We start from the raw sequence: 19,178 nt of genomic DNA on the forward strand, positions 1-19,178 counted from the left end.
CTTTACGGTGGACCAAAGTTTACCCACACCGGTAGAGAGGTTACAACCTCTTAGGTGCTCCTCCCATTTCGCCCGCTTGTGTTCATCCACAAGCAATCTGATGCGTTGGTTTATATCCCTTATTTGGGGGTCGCCTGGATCAAGCTGCCTTATAAGGTCACGTTCTCTCGCTAAGTTTGCGGCCTCCGCCGGGAAGTGGGGCCGGATTTCGGGAATTCTCCCGGCGGTGATGAAACGTGCCGAGGCGGATTCAATGACCTTGCGGAAGGCATGCTCCCCTTGGCGGGCATCAGTCGGGATAGGGAGGGCAGCAAAGAGGTTGTCTGTAAAAAATTTATATTCTTCCCACTTTCCTTTTTTAAAGTTTATGAAAGTGCGTTTTTCGGTGACGATGAAGTCGGCGGTACGCTCGAGCGAAATAAGTATAGGCAGGTGGTCGGATGCCAATGATACCATCGGCTGCCAGTTGACGCAGTTTACGAGTTCTGCGCTCACGATTGAGATATCTGGCGAACTGTGACAGCTTCCTTCCATACGTGTGGGGGCGTCTCCGTTTATTGTGCAGAACGTCGTTTCTTCTATTTGAGCCGCCAACATCTCACCCCTACTGTCCGCCCGCAAATTTGAATGCCATAGATCATGATGGGCATTGAAATCGCCTAAGATAATGCGATTGTTGCCAGTGAGTAAGGCTCTGATATTAGGGCGGTATCCACTGGGGCAACAGGTGGCAGGGGGGATGTAGATGTTGATGATTTCTAGGTTTGCATCGCCTGACCGGACAGATAGGCCTTGACGTTCTAAAACATTGTCCCTGCAGTCGATGCCAGGATCAAATATGTGATATTGCACAGAGTGGTGTATTATAAACGCGAGGCCGCCTCCATTTCCGCTCTCGCGATCTTTTCTGTGGACATTATACCCAGAGCAGGTCTGCAATGCAGATCGTGCTGTGAGTTTAGTCTCTTGAATCGCAGCAATGCGGATGTTGTGCCGCTTCATGAAATTGACTATCTGCGTAATCTTCCCAGATAGTCCATTGCAGTTTAACTGCAGAATTCTGAAGTGCATGGGGGGAGACGTCGCCACTCTGGGGGTAAGTGACGGGTGACTACGCCTGGGTTGAGGAAGGCCAGGACGCAATTGCTGTTGTGTCCCTGGGACTGGGCGTCCTTGGGCAAGCATTGGGGTACCCGGACGATACGGGAAGCCCTTGGGCGTGAACAGCAAGGAGCCACAAAAGATTTATAAAAGTTATGTGGACGTCGGGTTTTGGGATCAAGCCCAGAACAACCTGTCCATCCCTTACACGAGACACACTGAACAGAGTATGACCGTCCTAAAAAGATTCTTTTCCGGCAGATGCAGCAAAACCATTTCTCAGGACCGGGGTCAGGAGACGGACCCGGATTGAATTCGATACCTTCCCGGAGCAAGAGAATATGGAGCAGTCCTGCTGCAAGGAGCTGCTGGGAGGATGACAATTTGTGGGAGGGACGCAACAAATTAAATGGGGTTACACTGAAATGACAGTCCTTGGTCGGGAAAAATCCCGAGTCGCTCCGGTACATAGAACCGACTGCCTAGAAGGTCGCATGTGGTCATAACAAATCGTTCACGAGATGGTCGGTCTTGGTACCGGAACGTACCGGATCTGCATCCGGCAAAGGACTATCAGCATCGATAACACTCCCCAAGGTCTTCGGGGATTCAGAAATCGGACATACATAGGTGGCACTTGATTCTCAGGAAATATTGAATGTTGATCAAACTGAAGACGTATAAATAACATTTAAAAAACTTTATTCAACCAATTAAGAACCCTTTAATAAGAACTGTTGCGTCAAGAAAGTAGTCATTAATTTTTTTTTGTTGGGGTCTACAGAAATAACTACGATTGCCACATGTTACCTGAAGTTACTTAGGGCAATTTATAGAGTCGTCTTTGAACAATCGATTTTTCAGTTGTAGTTGTTGCTGTTGTTGAAACGATAAGGTTGCTCCCCGAAGGCTTTGGGGAGTGTTATCGATGCGATGGGCCTTTGCCGGATACAGATCCGGTACGCTTCGGTAACAAAGCACCATTAAAGTGTTGGCCCGACCATCTCGGCCACATTTAACCTTCAGGCCATCCCTCCCTCCCCCACCCTCCCCCCCCCCCCCCCCCCCCCCCCCCAAGTTCCATGAGGAGCTTGGGGTCGCCAGAGCCTCGTCTGTTAGTGAAACAGGATTCGCCGCGGATAGGTGAGGTTGACAATTGGGTTTGGAGAAGCTATATATTGCGCTGGCAACCTGAAGGGTTGCGCAACACAGGCCCTTGAATCTGTTATTTAGGTCGCCTCTTATGACAGCCGCGGGTATATTCTGACCCCCTAACCCGCTGGGTTTTTTTTTTCAGTTGTCACATTAAAAAATAAGCGCTGATGGCAAGCGAAGACCGCACCTTCAGCGGACAGTAGTGAATAATTGTTTTAGAGAAAAACTCAACCGTAACCTTGTTGGTAGCATTTTGTCGAATTCGGAAATTTTCTTTTAAATCCTTTAAGAATTCGAACTGTTATAGATTTACAGGCGCTTGATGAATACTCACCACTGCCTTCATCGCCCATGAAGTGTCCCCATCCACCACACGTATATGTGGTACCATCTGGATTCCGTAGCAGAGCATTCGAACCAGTTCCGCTTATGACCACCATGCCACCAATAGGTGAAGCGGTAAAAACGCTACCCAATGTATCGCTACATACCACATAGCTATCGGCGATGTCGGGGAAAGTAATACGTATATCTTTTTCGAGCTCTTTATTTGTGGCCTCCTAAAAAATAAAAGTAATATTGTGAGTAAACGCTAATGGTATTTAAACATGGTCTGTTAAAGCTTCTTTGTCTCTTTTACTCACCTGTTCACAACCACTCAAACTCAAACCTAAACTAGTTAGACGTGTCTCGGGGTTAATGCCAGCCTCTTCTTTAGCTCTCTCAACCATATCAGCAATTCTTCTGGCAACTTCTGGTATACCAACCATCCAATGATTGGTACCAAGACCAGTAGTCAACGCTAACAATTTTCCATCCTCATCACAGATTACTAGACGTGAGTGTGTGGCACCGCTGTAAAAAATGGAAGATATGTGAAAAATTATGAATATGCTCCCCCATAAAAATGGCGAAGGTAATAAAATATATTCATAGTTCATTCGTAAAGTACACTTACTGCCATTTAGGAACTGCGCTGCTCTGTACTTGAAACATCTTAAATCTCCAATACAAAAAATAAATTTTATGAAATTTTATTGGGCCAAAATTTCAGCTTTTATATACCTAGTTGGAGCCTTACGACCAGTAATTATAAGGCAACATTTAAATTTTCGATAATAACCAGACTCCTTGAAGAAGATGCGAAAGCGGAATTCAAGGGGTTGACATGCGCTATACAAAGCTTTATAGCTCCCGCAAGTAAATTGTGAACCTCACCTACGAGAGGGCAATCCTGTTACAAATATGAATGTATCATACTCATATTTATCAGGCGAGGCTCTGGCGACCCCAAGTTTATCATGGAACTAGAGGTGGGGTGTGGTATGGCCGTATTACATCGTTCGCGAAATGGTCGGGCTTGTACCTTAATGGTGCTTGTTACCGGAACGCTCCGGATCTATATCCGGCAAAGGACCGTCAACATCGATACCATTCCCCGAAACCTTCGCTGCAACAAACAACACGCGGAAGCATCGAAGCGCGTAGAAGAGAAAGAGAAATTGAAGTTTTGCCTTGTAAAATTCCAATTCAGTATATAAAAAATTAATTTTCTCTGATTTTACTTTATACTTTACTGGGTCATTCAGGCATTGTTTTTGGGATCCCGTTGGCGAAGTTTTGGGACTACCACCTTACCATTTCAAGATAATTTTTGGTATCAAACTACAAGTCATTTAATATACGGATCGAGATCAATCATTTCGGTCGGCACCATTCGAAATAGATTTGGGAACATTCCTCTGTATCATTTTGGGTTTGCTTTTGTTTTTGAATATTAAGGATTGATTTTGGATAGTTTTCGGGACCGGCTATTTCTGGACTTTTTAGTGGTGATTTCGAAAATGTATATTATAATGAGTTTTCGTCACCCCTTGTAAAATTTGATTTGGAAACAAACCGGTTTCGGCGTTGTGCCATCTTCAGTGTCATTTTTCATTCCAAATTTGACAATAATGACGAAAAATCGTTCCAATATACATCAATTATCCACCCTGTCGGAAAATCAACAATACAAATGGAGTCAATGCTTTCAGAGCTATGTCTGGATCATATCCGGATGGTTTTGGAGATCAATTCGATCGATTGAGGACTACTTCGAAATAATTTCAGAGTTGTTTTCAGGATAAATTTGGTATTCGCATTATTTAAAGATTGATGATATTGGTACTGTTTCTGGATCATTCCCGTTAATTAAAAACAGAACTTTAAAATCAGACTTAAAAATGTTCAAAATATTGTATATCTTTTCGTGCCTGTCGTGCCTCTTAAAGCATAAGGTTGAAAAAGAAAAATTTACGATGATAGGCACCATTTCAAGGCTGATGTCGGTGTACTCAAGAACGTACATAAATATCGAGCTATCTCCCTTTGAAATTTCATAAAATCTTTTCGATATGTATGTTAGACTGGGCCGATTTATTAACCGATATTGCGCCATCGATTTTTCGATAGGATTTGGGCTCAGGAAAAAAAGTTCCACTACGCATACCCTAAAAAAATAATTTTCGAGCCTGCGAAATTTCATTGTTTTGACTTTTTTCGACTTTGATTTTTAAGGTTTTTTTCATGACCTATTAGTAGAGCTTTTTAGGTGTCCTAATTGCTACTCAGTTACGCCTTTATGGTCTTCGACTGTGCACATTTCACATCTTATTAGCATAGATAGGTAATCGAATACGAAAGGCACCCCGCAAACTAAGGTGAATATTGGGAACCATTTAGATAGCGCAGCGGAGCTAAATACAAAATAATACTTTGTCTTATGTATCTCAGATCGAAGCTTCTGCTGCATGAACTTTGCATCGTCTACATCAGATTTCTGCTACTTCTATATCACCGTGCACAATAAAAGCATATATACATACATTGAAGGCAGGGACGGAAAATAATAATTTTTTTTTTTCGGAGTCGAAAAAGTCCGGGTCAAAAAATTGTCCTAGGTGAAAATGTTTGAGTTCTCAGGTATCCCTATAGAAATATCATATCGAATCATGCATCCTTTTTATTTTTCGAACTTTTTCCATAAAAGTCCACATATAAAAGTAAAAACTGTATTTTTATTTTTTGAGTCCGATAGAACTGGTTAAACTCGGACTTTTAAAAATAAAATTCCGGAAATAAAAGCTAAATCCGGACTTTTATTGATAACAAATAAACGGCTTATCTGAAATAAAAAAAAAATTTAAACTTTTATTTCCGGACTTTTATTTTTAAAAGTTCAAGTTTAACTACTCAGGTAATAAAAATCCGAAAATAATTTTTATATTGATCCAAATATATTAAAAGTCCAAAATTAATAGTTTTGCAAGGAATTATATTATAAAAGGAATAACAGTTTCCGCCCCTGATTTAAGCTGATCCTTATTAATCAAATAAATGACTTTTGTATTCACCGCTTAAAAATTTATACCCAGACCAAAAATAGAACATATAAACTTTGTACCCGGTTGGAGGCGGTTAAGGTGTGTCGAACAGTGGTTTAAGTCCAAGTTGTAAAGTATTGAGTCTTCAGTGGAAGCGCGAAACGTTGCTATAATGTAAAGATAGAAAACTATGAATATGGAAAGTTGTAAAAAGTTGTCAGAGTGCTAGCAATGTTTCAAACATGCCAAAATTAGCACTCACTCTGTTCTTAATCGTAAAAGGGCCAGCCTAATATACATATTGACCGTTTTCAATTGAAGAATTTTATATCAATTAGCATTAATATGTGACGTAATGAATGCTTTAATTGGTTAACAAAAGCTCAGCGCTTGCCAGACGCTATTTCAGAACAGAGTCTGGGATGATGTACTCTAAAGTAGTTGAGATGAATTTCAGAATTAGAAAAATTAGTTCATGTAAATAACAAATACTATTTTTAGAGAAAATCAAAAGTGATGCCAGAGAGATGTATATAGTATAATTTATGACGAAAGCAATAATGCAATCATAAGAAAGTGGTCGCCAAATGTTGCCCACTTTTGGTTCCGTCTCAAATCTGAGAAAAATTTTAAAGGGTAACAATGCTTATCCACAGCATCAAATTTTCTGTATAGCAGATGAAACCAAAGACCACGGCCCGTATGTTGTTGTTGTTGTAGCTGTGCTTCGCCCCATCCAATAGGTGCGACCAAGGACGAAACAGATTAAATAGGGTTACACTGAAATGACAGCCCTTGCTCGGGAAAAATCCCGGGTCGCTCCGGTACATAGAACCGGCTGCCTTGGGAAGCGACCACGGCCCGTATCGTGTTATCCGATAACATATCGAAAACCAATTTCACTCAAACGAGAAATATGAAACTGTCAAAATATTTGTAAAAATGATGATACAATTTGGATCTAATGAGTACAGGTAGCTACCATTTCAGATATTTCCCTAATCCGATTAACCATTTCAGAGTTATCGCGATTTAAAAAAAATTGATTTCGATCACAGATATACGATACGGCCCCAGCTTTACTGGTACAAACAATTTTATTTCATAAATTTTTTGAAAATGGTACTACCACGGTTGCCAAACCATGTTTTCATTTGGGACTAAAATTCATCGAAAAAAAGGACCAAATCTCAGAAAAAAGGACCAAGTTTTTGTTTTATTTGATTGTAATACAAGCAATTCACAAAAGTGTCGTAGCCTTTGTTAAATATAAAATTTCAGATGTTTCCATGGTTTCCTATACAAAATTTTAATAAACTTAACGAATAGGAAACTTGGGTTGTGTGCGAGTTTGCCTAAATTGCTACCCAAATACACAAAAAACCTAAATCACTGGAAACTGTCGGCAAGGTAGTGCAAAAGAAATAATTTAGGATTTTTTTAAGCATACTTTTCAAACTAAATTGAAATGTCAAACTTGAACAACAAAACAGAAATTGATTTTTATTTTTATTTATTTTTGTCGATATGCGTTTATGTATCATGGCATGTACTATAATGCAATTACAAGGTGACTGACGTTGGCCCTTCTCTTTCTAATCCGCCATCTTGAACTCCCAATCTGAAACTCGATTTGCCTCTTTGCGAAACTACTTTTTCATTCAGAGGAAAAATAGTAGTAAAAACCATACAAATTTATTTTCCTGGAAAAGTATGAAACGGCATCACTTTTTTTCTCCAACTCTATTTTGTGTTGACTTTCTATTGTTCAAACTAGTGACATTTCTAAATAAATGTGTTATTTGTTCAACAAAATTATTTAAATTTGCCAAATTTTCGGCGTTAAATGATGGTAAGATGTTTTATAATTTATATAATACTGATAGATATTATTTTAAATAAATTCTTATAACTTTATTTATAGGTTTTTTTGGTGGCGATGCAAGAAACCAGACGCAAAGCTGAATGCAGCTGATTTGTTTGCCACCGATCCAAAATTGGCTTTCCAAAGAGGTAAAGAGCTGTGGGATTACCTAAGTAAGAATGAATCAGAAAAGCAAGCACGCCCTGTCAGTTTGGAACAACTTATAGTCACCTTGATGGTCGAATCGAAGCGAAAATAGTTAGTCTCTAGCACCCCATCCATTACTTCATCATCAACGACAGAACGACGAAGACGTGAATCGCAGGACAGTAATGGTCCTGCTCCGCATTTAAATGGTGTTTACTGAGAAATATAATTCTTATATAATAACCATCGAGTTTTATTTTTCCGTTATGCAATGCGTATGCACTTTCTTTATATATTTGGAAACGTTGCTAACCACTTGCAAATGAGCTATGTATGTTGTTTTGTTTTTCCAAAGTTAAGTAAAACTAATTATACTATTTGTAAACCGAGGGGCACATAAACGCAAACACGACGTGCGGCCCATTACCAGACGGTATAACCATGCCAATTCTGACACATCTTGGTGATGAGGGGGTAAGCTATCCGACGCACATTTTTAATTTATCGTTGAAGCCCATCGTCATTCCCGAACAATGGAAATCGGCAAGGATACTTCCACTTTTAAAACCTGGGAAACCAGGTAACGAAGGTGAGTTGTATTGGCCGATATCACTCCTTTCGCTAGTAGGGGAACATAAATTACGGACTGAACCAGGTAAAACCCCATCATAGGACGGTGCTCGTGGCACTCCACCTGCCCAAAGTTTTTGATAGTCAACTACGGCACGCTACTCCAAGACATAGAAAGTGCACCCCTTACTACTTGTCTAAAAAGATGGATCTCAAATTATCTGAATGGTCGGCAAGGATCGGTTCAATTTAGGAACGAAACTTCAAAGTCTAGTATAATTAAACAGGGGGTGCCACTTGGTGGTTTCCATCCACGATTCTGTTTTACTGATTTCTACATATCAAAGCTCCCTTCCACACCAGAAGCAGTTACCATTATTTCCTACGCCGGCGACTGCACGATAATGACAACAGGACCTGGCCCTCCATAAAACAAGTTAGCTTATAGAATAAATCGCTATCTCCCCTGTATTTCTGGTTTCTTCGCCTCGCGTGACCTGGTACTATCGCCGATCATATCCAGGGTCACTCTGTTTAGGACGTGGAAGGAACAGATGACGCAAATATTGCACTTCACGTCGATGGTGTTACGTTATCGAATGTCAGTCACCTAAAGATCTTAGGGGTAACGTTCGATAACAAAATCACCTTCAAGTCACATGTCACCCGAAATTGTATCCAAAGAACAATGCCGCAACAAAATTCTCAAGTTGCTTTCCGGCAGTACTTGGGGAAAAGACAAAGGAATATTGCTAGCCACTTGCAAAGCAATTAGCCGGCCGCTCATATGCTACGCGGCATCAGTTTGGTTGCCTAGTCTTAAAAACACACACGAGAAAAGGCTGCAGGCCTGCTAAAATGCTGCACTCAGAACTGTCGCGCGATGTCTTCTTATGACCCCTGACAGCATTATAGAGTAAGGCAAAAATTTTCAAAATTAAAGATCATAACGAAATGCTGAAGGGACAGTTTTTGCTTAGTCACAAACCAGGAAAATCTAGCAAACAACTGCTTGATCTAGCCCCGCCTCCGAGAGAGTTAAGAAAACTTCTCCATAAAATGAGATCAGCCACCTACATACCAAGGAGCCCTAAGCAAAATACATACAGAATCAGTAAACACTTTTGTTGGGTCGCGGCCGGTGAACCACGTTATCAATATACACTATCTTATCCTTGCAGAAGAAGAAAGCTCTCTTTGGCTTTGGACCTCTGCCCACAGTTGGGCTATAAGCATATTGGTTGAAGGATAAGCATTTTGATACCCCTTCTCGAAACAACCACGGGGAATGTTTTTTAACAGAAATACACTCGAATCGCTTATCAAACCATTGTCGAAGGACGACGCCGTTAAGTAAAAATAATAAACATTTGTTGCTAAAGTACTTTGAACTGGATACCAAGAATTTCGTTATAGAAAAAAGACACATTACCTATATACCGCGGCAGTCGCTTTGGCCTATATTCACTTCTTTAATAAAAAAATTACAAAATATTAGTTTCGTGCTTTGCTAAAAAAAGTACTAGATTTAATACTATTTCACAAAAGGGCCCCTTCTTTTCTTCCCCCTTCTCTCATCCTTCGTTTAATATGGGAGTTTTCAAAATGAGCTGTCACTACATATACCACCTTGTCGTTATTACATCATGGGCATGTACCGTATTGTTCAGTGGACGATGGCTAGTGCTTTAGTTGGTGTGGCGACTGGGCTTACAATATAGTGTGGTGCTGTTGGCGGAGTCTCCAAATGGTTTCTGGTGGATGCTGGATTTAGAAGACTGCAAATGGAGGATCAAGCGCGCATCACAATCTTCTCACAATGACCAGCCATGTGGACCTAGAGTGTTAGTGAGATATACATATGTAGTTCACATGCCGAGTGTAAGCAATATCATGGTGGACGTTCCTCTCCACCAGCTGATAAAAATATGGCCAACTTCTCCGGAACCGCTGAGCCTTTTTGTTTTCTATCTAGAGGTTATTTACCTGTCATGGATCGTAGTGCTCTCTACTCTGTGCATGCATAAATATTGCAAACGGGAAAAATGTTAAATTTTCTTAACATTTTCCTAGCATAAAAAATAATTTAGGTTGTCAATTTAACTCGCACAGTTCTGACAGATTTTTATCTAAATTATTGCAGTGCTGGAAAGTTCCAGTGGAATATTAGTTTAGCTACCTAAAATTTATGCGAACTCGCACCCAGCCTTAATTCAAACTGCACAAACAAAAAGACTACTTATAGGTATTATATTTTCAAATTTCTAGGATAAGTCTATGCCTTCACTAACTATACGTTTTGAATGGAGTTTTGCTGACAAAGCTTTTAGTTCCAGGATAATGTTGTTAATTGGAAAGGAATAAAATGTATAGCGCAGTTAGGTTTTAGTAAGAAAAATTTGCGTGTTGGTGTAGCCGAACTATGAGCAAACTCAGTAAATCATAAATGATGCTTACTTTTTTCCCTGAACGTTGAAATTTCATACCAAAGCCTAGATTTAGTGTGATTTTTGAAATACCCACATTTACTGAATCTAGCCCCAAGCTTCAGATTAAAAATCAAACATCTTAAAAGTTTCAACTGTGCATTAACGGAACCTGACTACATTTAAGTAGGTACTAGAAATTACTTAACAGCGTTGTTATTGAAGTTTATGGGGTTCTGTACCTACGATAATAAAATACAAAACACTTTTTTCGAAATCAAATCTTTTTTACATTTGCTTCAAAATCTGAATATAAAAGTAAATTTGTTCAATCGCGATTCGTTATTCATTTATAAAGTTACCGCTTTCAAGAAATATTCCTGCCTTACCGTTAAAATATTTCTTATGCCAAGCTACTTAGTTTTCAAGTATTCGGCGTGACTTAACACCACAATGCTCCTGCCATTTTTACATAGAATTTCTTTGTAAAAATTTTGAAAGTGTTACGAAACATAAAACCAATTAGTTTCATTATTTTACTTAGTTTTCAATTCATATTTTAACTCGACGGCCATCGCAATGGCTCCACCAGTGGAAAGCCCTGCCAAATTTCTTACGAGATATACGTGCATTTGAGAAAAATTTTCTTAGCTCAACTAGTGAAAAAAATCTATCACGAAAAGTGTTTGATAACCGATCGAAATATCTGGATACTAAAACAAGAATTTTTTCTGATAAGTCCGTGTAATGTGTTTGCCCTTTGATCCATCACTTTTCTTATTAATGCCTCGCCTAAAATACCTTCTATGAAATGTCATTGGGTTACTACATTTTATTGACTGAGCAATTTTTGTGGTAAGATTTCCATATACATAAGTAAATTGAAAATTATATGTGGGTTAATTTTAATTAATTTTAACCTCAGTGAAAAAGGAATAAAAGTACCAAAATCGTGGGTGGCTTCTGCCTAAAATGGACTAAAATTGAAAAAAAGGGACCAGCGGACCCTTGGGGTTGGAAGGGACAATTTTTGGTCCAACTAGCAACCGTGGGTACTACATCAAAATTCAGGCTAAATTCTTGCTCTTTATTGAGGTATTTTGCAACGTATTACATAAAAAAATGAAAGGCGCGATAACCTCCGAAGAGATTTAAGGCCGAGCTTCTCTTCCAATCTTCCGGCATCTGCAAGGCAGATGAGTTTTCACTGAGAGCTTTTCATGGCAGAAATACACTCGGAGTGCTTGCCAAACACTGTAGAGGAGCGACCCCGCTTAGAAAAATTTTCTTCTAATTGAAAAAACTTGTTTCTCAAATTTTGATGTTTTCTTGCCCGGGGCGTGAACCCAGGATCTTCGATGTGGTAGGCAGAGCACGCTACCATCACACCACGGCAGCCGCATTACATAGTATACGAATACAAATTGTTCTATGAAAAACATTAGCCGTGTTTACTTTTACATATATGTACATACATCTACATTTGCGGGTAAAAAAAACGCTTATCATCACTTATGCCTGGCCTTTCAGTGCGGGTTTAAACTCCAGTTAAAGTTGACTAGAGTTTAACCTTGCCACTTTGCTCGATAACATAAAATTTTGCTGCTCATCTCAGCTTAAGCGGTCAAAGTGGTAGGGTCAAACTCTAGTCAAATTTAACTGTAGTTTAGACTCGCACTGAAAACCCGAGCATTACACAATGTTTAAGAGACCTATCTAGCGGTAATTATTGACGACTCGCGGCAGTGGTTAAATAATTAGCTACAGAACGGTTGTGCTTAATAGCGAAGACACGAACCTCTGTTGGTCATAGTGTATAACCTATAGCTGAATCGGTTGGGATGAATCGTGGGCACACACACTTTTCGGTCATAGAAGTGGAGAATAGTATATAGATAAAATGTAGACATATTTCAGTTGCAACTGAGGATAATGCATACTGAAATTTAGCAGTACTAATTTTCTGCGCAATAATTTCATAATTTTAGATAAAGTTATGCACTTGGCAGTCTATATAAGGTTTAAGTGCATATGTATATGTAAACAAGTAAGGAAGGTTAAGTTCGGGTGTAACCGAACATTACATACTCAGTTGAGAGCTATGGTGACAACATAAGGGAAAATAACCATGTAGGAAAATGAACCGAGGGAAACCCTGGAATGTGTTTGTATGACATGGGTATCAAATGAAAGGCATTAAAGAGTATTTTATGAGGGAGTGGGCCATAGTTCTATAGGTGGACGCCATTTAGGGATATCGCCATAAAGGTGGATCAGGGTTGACTCTAGAATTTGTGTATACGATATGGGTATCAAATGAAAGGTGTTAATGAGTATTTTAAAAGGGAGTAATCCTTAGTTCCATAGGTGGACGCCGTTTCGAGATATCTCCATAAAGGTGGACCAGGGGTGACCCTAGAATTTGTTTGTACAATATGGGTATCAAATGAAAGATATTAAAGAGTATTTTAAAAGGGAATGATCCTTAGTTCCATAGGTGGACGCCGTTTCGAGATATCGCCATAAAGGTGGACCAGGGGTGACCCTAGAATTTGTTTGTACGATATGGGTATCAAATTAAAGGTATTAATGAGGGTTTTAAAAGGGAGTGGGCCTTAGTTCTATAGGTGGACGCCGTTTCGAAATATCGCCATAAAGGTGGACCAGGGGCGACTCTAGAATGTGTTTGTACGATACGGGTATCAACTTAAAGGTATTAATTAGGGTTTTAAAAGGGAGTGGTGGTAGTTGTATAGGTGGACGCCTTTACGAGGTATCGCAATAAAGGTGGACCAGGGGTGACTCTGGACTTTGTTTGTACGATATGGGTATCAAATGAAAGGTGTTAATGAGTATTTTTAAAAGGGAGTGGGCCTTCGTTCTATAGGTGGACGCCTTTTCGAGATATCGCCATAAAGGTGGACCAGGGGTGACTCTAGAATGTGTTTGTACGATATTGGTATCAAATTAAAGGTATTAATGAGAGTTTTAGAAGGGAGTGGTGGTAGTTGTATATGTGAAGGCGTTTTCCAGATATCGACCAAAATGTGGACCAGGGTGACCTAGAACATCATCTGTTGGATACCGCTAATTTATTTATATATGTAATACCTGCCAAGATTTCAAGGGTTTTTTATTTCGCCCTGCAGAACTTTTTCATTTTCTTCTACTTAATATGGTAGGTGTCACAACCATTTTACAAAGTTTTTTTCTAAAGGTTTATTTCGCGTCAATAAACCAATCCAATTACCATGTTTCATCCCTTTTTTCGCATTTGGTATAGAATTATGGCATTTTTTTCATTTTCGTAATTTTCGATATCGAAAAAGTGGGCGTGGTCATAGTCGGATTTCGTTCATTTTTTATACCAAGATAAATTGAGCTCAGATAAGTACGTGGACTAAGTTTAGTAAAGATATATCGGTTTTTGCTCAAGTTATCGTGTTAACGGCCATGCGGAAGGACATACGGACGACTGTGTATAAAAACTGGGCGTGGCTTCAACCGATTTCGCCCATTTTCACAGAAAACAGTTAACGTCATAAAATCTATGTCCCTACCAAATTTCAAAAGGATTGGTAAATTTTTGTTCGACTTATGGCATTAAAAGTATCCTAGACAAATTAAATGAAAAAGGGCGGAGCCACGCCCATTTTGAAATTTTCTTTTATTTTTGTATTTTGTTGCACCATATCATTACTGGAGTTGAATGTTGACATAATTTACTTATATACTGTAAATATATTAAATTTTTTGTTAAAATTTTACTTTAAACAAAATTTTTTTTTTTTAAAGTGGGCGTGGTCCTTCTCCGATTTTGCTAATTTTTATTAAACGTACATACAGTAATAGGAGTAACGTTTCTGCCAAATTTCGTCATGAAATCTTCAACGAATGCCAAATTACAGCTTGCAAAAGTTTTAAATTACCTTCTTTTAAAAGTGGGCGGTGCCACGCCCATTGTCTAAAATTTTACTAATTTTCTATTCTGCGTCATAAGTTCAACTCACCTACCAAGTTTCATCGCTTTATCTGTCTTTGGTAATGAATTATTGCACTTTTTCGGTTTTTCGAAATTTTCGATATCGAAAAGTGGGCGTGGTTATAGTCCGATATCGTTCATTTTAAATAGCGATCTGAGATGAGTGCTCAGGAACCTACATACCAAATTTCATCAAGATATCTCAAAATTTACTCAAGTTATCGTGTTAACGGACGGACGGCCGGACGGACATGGCTCAATCAAATTTTTTTTCGATCCTGATGATTTTGATATATGGAAGTCTATATCTATCTCGATTCCTTTATACCTGTACAACCAACCGTTATCCAGTCAAACTTAATATACTCTGTGAGCTCTGCTCAACTGAGTATAAAAACACATGTTAGGGCGAAAGATCATCTTTAATGAAGTGAAAATCGTTTTCGCAGTTTCATATAAAAAACCACCAGAAATTTTTTTAATAATATGAAAATGCCATTTTCTTGTTTTTTGAAAGTCGATAACTTCGCGAAATGTCATAGACTAATTCTTGAAGCTTTTTCACATAATAAATGTTTAAGAAATAAACGCTTGTCAATTATTTTCTATCAACTGCTGCACTCTGAATGCATATGGTTTTCTAAATTTACAAATGCAACGTGACAGTTCTAGGAGTTATCCAACTCGGATGAAATTTTACACAGCTTATTTTTAGACCATAATTTATTATATTCAGCTTGGCAAAGCCAAATTTTTTAACGGACGGCTTAATGGTCACCCTTTTCGTGATGCAGTTATGTTATTAAAAATCGGCAGCCTGTACGCACGTTGCACCTTTGCTAGTCGACTTAGGTGATTATGTAACCATAAATTTACAAAATCATATACATACAAATGTAATCCTCATATTTCTCTTATCAACTTTTATAAAAACATCATCATAAATAAATTCTAAACAATTAAGTGTTAATTCAATGTCATTTAAAAAATAAATAGCAAATTTTTCAATAATCTATGCGCATAAGCCTGCCTTATCAAACATATATTGTGTATCATTTGTAAGCACTTTTACGGAATAAATTATCCTATAAAAATACTTACCCTTCGACTCCACCAAAATACTTCATTCTCGTTTTCCTCAAACACGTACTAGAAATGATAAATGTTGAAATATCACAATCCGGCGCTCATTGCCTAAAGAAGAAAAGAAAAAATGCAGAATAATTTAGTAATTGACTACTTAAAACTGACAATGTAATAAGAAACGAAATAAAGCATGGAAGTGATTAAAACTTTTTTGTTTTGTGATTTGGTATGCGCGGTTTGATGGTTTGGAGTAATTCGACTCGGTTGAAACAAAAACAGCTTTTCTTTTTATTGTGCCGTTTTGCTAAAATTGCAAATTTACCATTAAATCATATTTATAAAAAAAAAAAAAAAAATAAGTGTTGCAATCATGCGAACAATGGATGGTCATTAGCCTGGGTCGATTTATTAACCGATATCGCTCCATCGAACTTTCGATAGGATTTGGGCTCAGGAAAAAGTTCCACTACGCAAAGCCAAAAAAATAATTTTCGAGCCTACGAAATTTCATTTTTTTACTTTTTTTCGACTTTGATTTTTAAGCTTTTTTCATGACCTACTAAAAAACTTTCATTTGATTGTAAAATTTTCAAGTATACCCTATCCGGCCCAAAAATGTCCGCTAAAAAGTTGGCGATAACAGTTTTTTGAAAGAAAAAGGCATTTTTAGCGGACATTTTTGGGTCGGATAGGGTATACATATGAAAATTTTTTTTTGGATGTCATGAAAAAAAACTTAAAAATCAAAGTCGAAAAAAGTTAAAAAAATTAAATTTCGCAGGCTCGAAAATTATTTTTTTGGGTATGCGTAGTGGAACTTTGTTTTCCTGAGCCCAAATCCTATTGAAAAATCGATGGCGCGATATCGGTTATCTTTCGTCCATACAAATCGACCCACCCTAATGGTCATACTCATATCATTTACTTTGTTAGGTTACTTGATCCAGTTGATCAAGAAATATGGATGAGCTTGGAACATATTAACGTTGAAATATTTATTTCACAAACTTACATACATATGTATGTACATGCATTAAGGGGAAAGGTACATAAGGGTACCTCACCATCAGAATTATAAAACTTAGTGATAAGAAGATAGTATGATTTTAACACAAAACTCGAAAAATTATCACTGGGTGGATGTTTTTCAAGGACGCCCTTTAATACACCTAAAACCATTCGCTGAATACTTTTCAGTATATTGAAAGTATTTCCAACATCCGGAGAGTTGATGCACACCTATAGCTTATATCAGGGTTTCCGGATGGGCACAATTTTATAGCACTTGGACCTTACTTTGTATCGCGTCGCAAAAAAAAAGTTCCTAAAGTGGGCCTAAGTAATCTCTTTTTAATTAGTCGTCATACCAGTTTTGAAACTTTATCACTTAAAGGTCAATTAATGGTGACTTATCCATGACCAGATAAAACAGCTGATCGAACCAACCTTATGGAAATCAATGTAATCGATTAATGGTGCCATACCATAACGCTAAAGCCATAACCATACCAAAGCCAACCAATTGGTTTTTGGTTTTTCGCCATATCCATCACCTAAAAATGTTTGAGTTGGAGAATTAATTAACTTTTTGTAGATTTTATTTATTGTTTTGAATACGTTTTGACTAAGAGACTTATTTTTTGTTTTATATGTTTGTAATTTTTTGCGTCATCTTCATTTTCATAAGTAAAAATATGGTTATGACTATGGCGTTAAGGTTAAGGAAGTTTAATTGGCCCTTTAAAGACGAATACTCATTTGATACGAAACTATTGAAATATATTAGGTGTGTAAATAACCATTTTCTAAGTGCGACAGGTGGGACTACGAAATCACTTCAATTTCCAATTTCAGATAAACTATAAAAATATTTTGAAACCCTTCGCACACAGCATTTAGATGATAAATTTTTGAACTTTCCTTCATATCAATACAATTTGACTACTCCTTGCGAATAAATACTGAGTTTTCATACAGTTGAACAAAATAAATAATAAAATAAGATTACTTTTAATGATCAAAAACTGAAAATCATTTTTCGATCACTTTTTGAAATAATTTTCGAATAACTTTGATGAATAAATTTTAAGATTTTATAAAAATGAACATAGAGAATAATAAAACTTGTTTGCTTTTGATGGTCAATAACTGAGAACAATTTTTCAATCACAATTTGGAATCATTTTTGAATTGAATTTCTTTAACTTCGGTGATCAAAAATTTAAAATCATTTTTCAATCAACTTTATTAATATTTGCAGACTACCTTTCTTGAATAAATGATGAATTTTTTACTTGTTAAAACTATACTTCTCATTGAAAATTTGATTTATCTTCATTAGCTCACAATTTTTCAATCATAAAATCCAAAAAAATTACAAATATACAACACATATTCAAGACTAGAAGTAATATATGTAAGTGCTGCTGCTAACCTAAGATGTCTTCTATCATTTCTCTAGATGCGGCTTCCCAGAAAATACATACTGGATGGAACCGATGTACGGAAGTTGTAAGCTGTTTAACCGCTGGTAAGTTAAGCTTGATCGACACGCCTGGACGCGGCTTCACATCCTCCATGAGCTATGATTGTCGAAAACATCTAGTTATATTTAAAGAATTATATGAGACATAGTAAAATCGTGATTTTTAAAGTGACATCGTTACCATGATCTAAGATGATGATCATAGATGATGTTGGATGTTGTAGTCGTGTGTGTGTACAACGGTCAAGTTAATTACTACCTGCGGTTCAAAAATCTTACTTCCGAGCTTCCAGATGCTTTCACCACCTGATGAAATATGATCTTTATATAGTATTTAGTTATGTATTAAATATGATGGAAAAATAATCACAATCTTATTCACAAATGATTCCAAACCATCATATAATATGATTGAAAATTGTTCTTAAATGTGATCAAAAAATGACTGTGAAAAGTAATCAAATGTTATTCCAAAAGAAGTAAAGTACAATCTTCCAGTAATATCAAGTATGATAAAAAGATGAATAAAAATGTTTCGAAATTATTCAAGAATAATCATATTTATGGTAAATTTTTCTCCCGACGATACGTTAATTTTCGAACAGAAAATGCTTTTAAATTTGCACGTTTTTAATCATCTTGGAGTATGATATTTGAATATTTTTTTATCAAAATTTTCAAAAAATGCTGGCTGGAGCCTCGGAGCTTTATCTCTACTCGTCTAATAGTTTTTTGATGAAATAAGTTCTGACTAGCTCAAAATTTAGGAATTCCTTTAATTACCCTGGAACATATTTTCCCATTTCTTCATACGTTTCATGAATGGGGCTGAACAATAATCTTATCCCGTTCGTAATCTCCAAATAATCGGATGTATAAGATAAAAGATATATAGTGAACAGATGTACAAACCTAAACGATTTTTAAGATAAATATAAAATAAAAAATGGCAAAAAACCCCCTTATATGAACGATCGGTTGTATGGGATATATATTA

General features: G+C 37.3%; 2 protein-coding genes across 11 annotated transcripts in view; one reads left to right on the forward strand and one right to left on the reverse strand.

Moving 5' to 3' along the window:
- Cyfip (Cytoplasmic FMR1-interacting protein Sra-1) overlaps positions 1 to 18,442 on the forward strand; it is a 37,154-nt gene extending 18,712 nt beyond the window's left edge. The window contains exon 14 of the mRNA XM_067762901.1: positions 18,158 to 18,442. The gene's annotated coding sequence lies outside the window, so the exon portion shown is untranslated. The remainder of the gene's footprint in view (positions 1 to 18,157) is intronic.
- Nagk (N-acetylglucosamine kinase) overlaps positions 1 to 19,178 on the reverse strand; it is a 38,530-nt gene that overhangs the window by 4,707 nt on the left and 14,645 nt on the right. For 8 of the 10 annotated variants that reach the window (XM_067762909.1, XM_067762907.1, XM_067762905.1 and 5 more), the window contains 3 exons: positions 15,712 to 15,804; positions 2,901 to 3,111; positions 2,591 to 2,816 (listed from right to left, as the gene is read on the reverse strand). In XM_067762909.1, coding sequence (XP_067619010.1) covers positions 2,591 to 2,816; positions 2,901 to 3,111; positions 15,712 to 15,737 — 463 coding nt within the window. In that variant the 5' untranslated portion in view covers positions 15,738 to 15,804. The remainder of the gene's footprint in view (positions 1 to 2,590; positions 2,817 to 2,900; positions 3,112 to 15,711; positions 15,805 to 19,178) is intronic. The other 2 variants (XM_067762911.1, XM_067762910.1) reach the window with 1 other exon arrangement.

Source organism: Eurosta solidaginis, chromosome 1 (genome assembly GCF_040869045.1).
Source record: "Eurosta solidaginis isolate ZX-2024a chromosome 1, ASM4086904v1, whole genome shotgun sequence".
Classification (NCBI taxonomy): domain Eukaryota; kingdom Metazoa; phylum Arthropoda; class Insecta; order Diptera; family Tephritidae; genus Eurosta; species Eurosta solidaginis.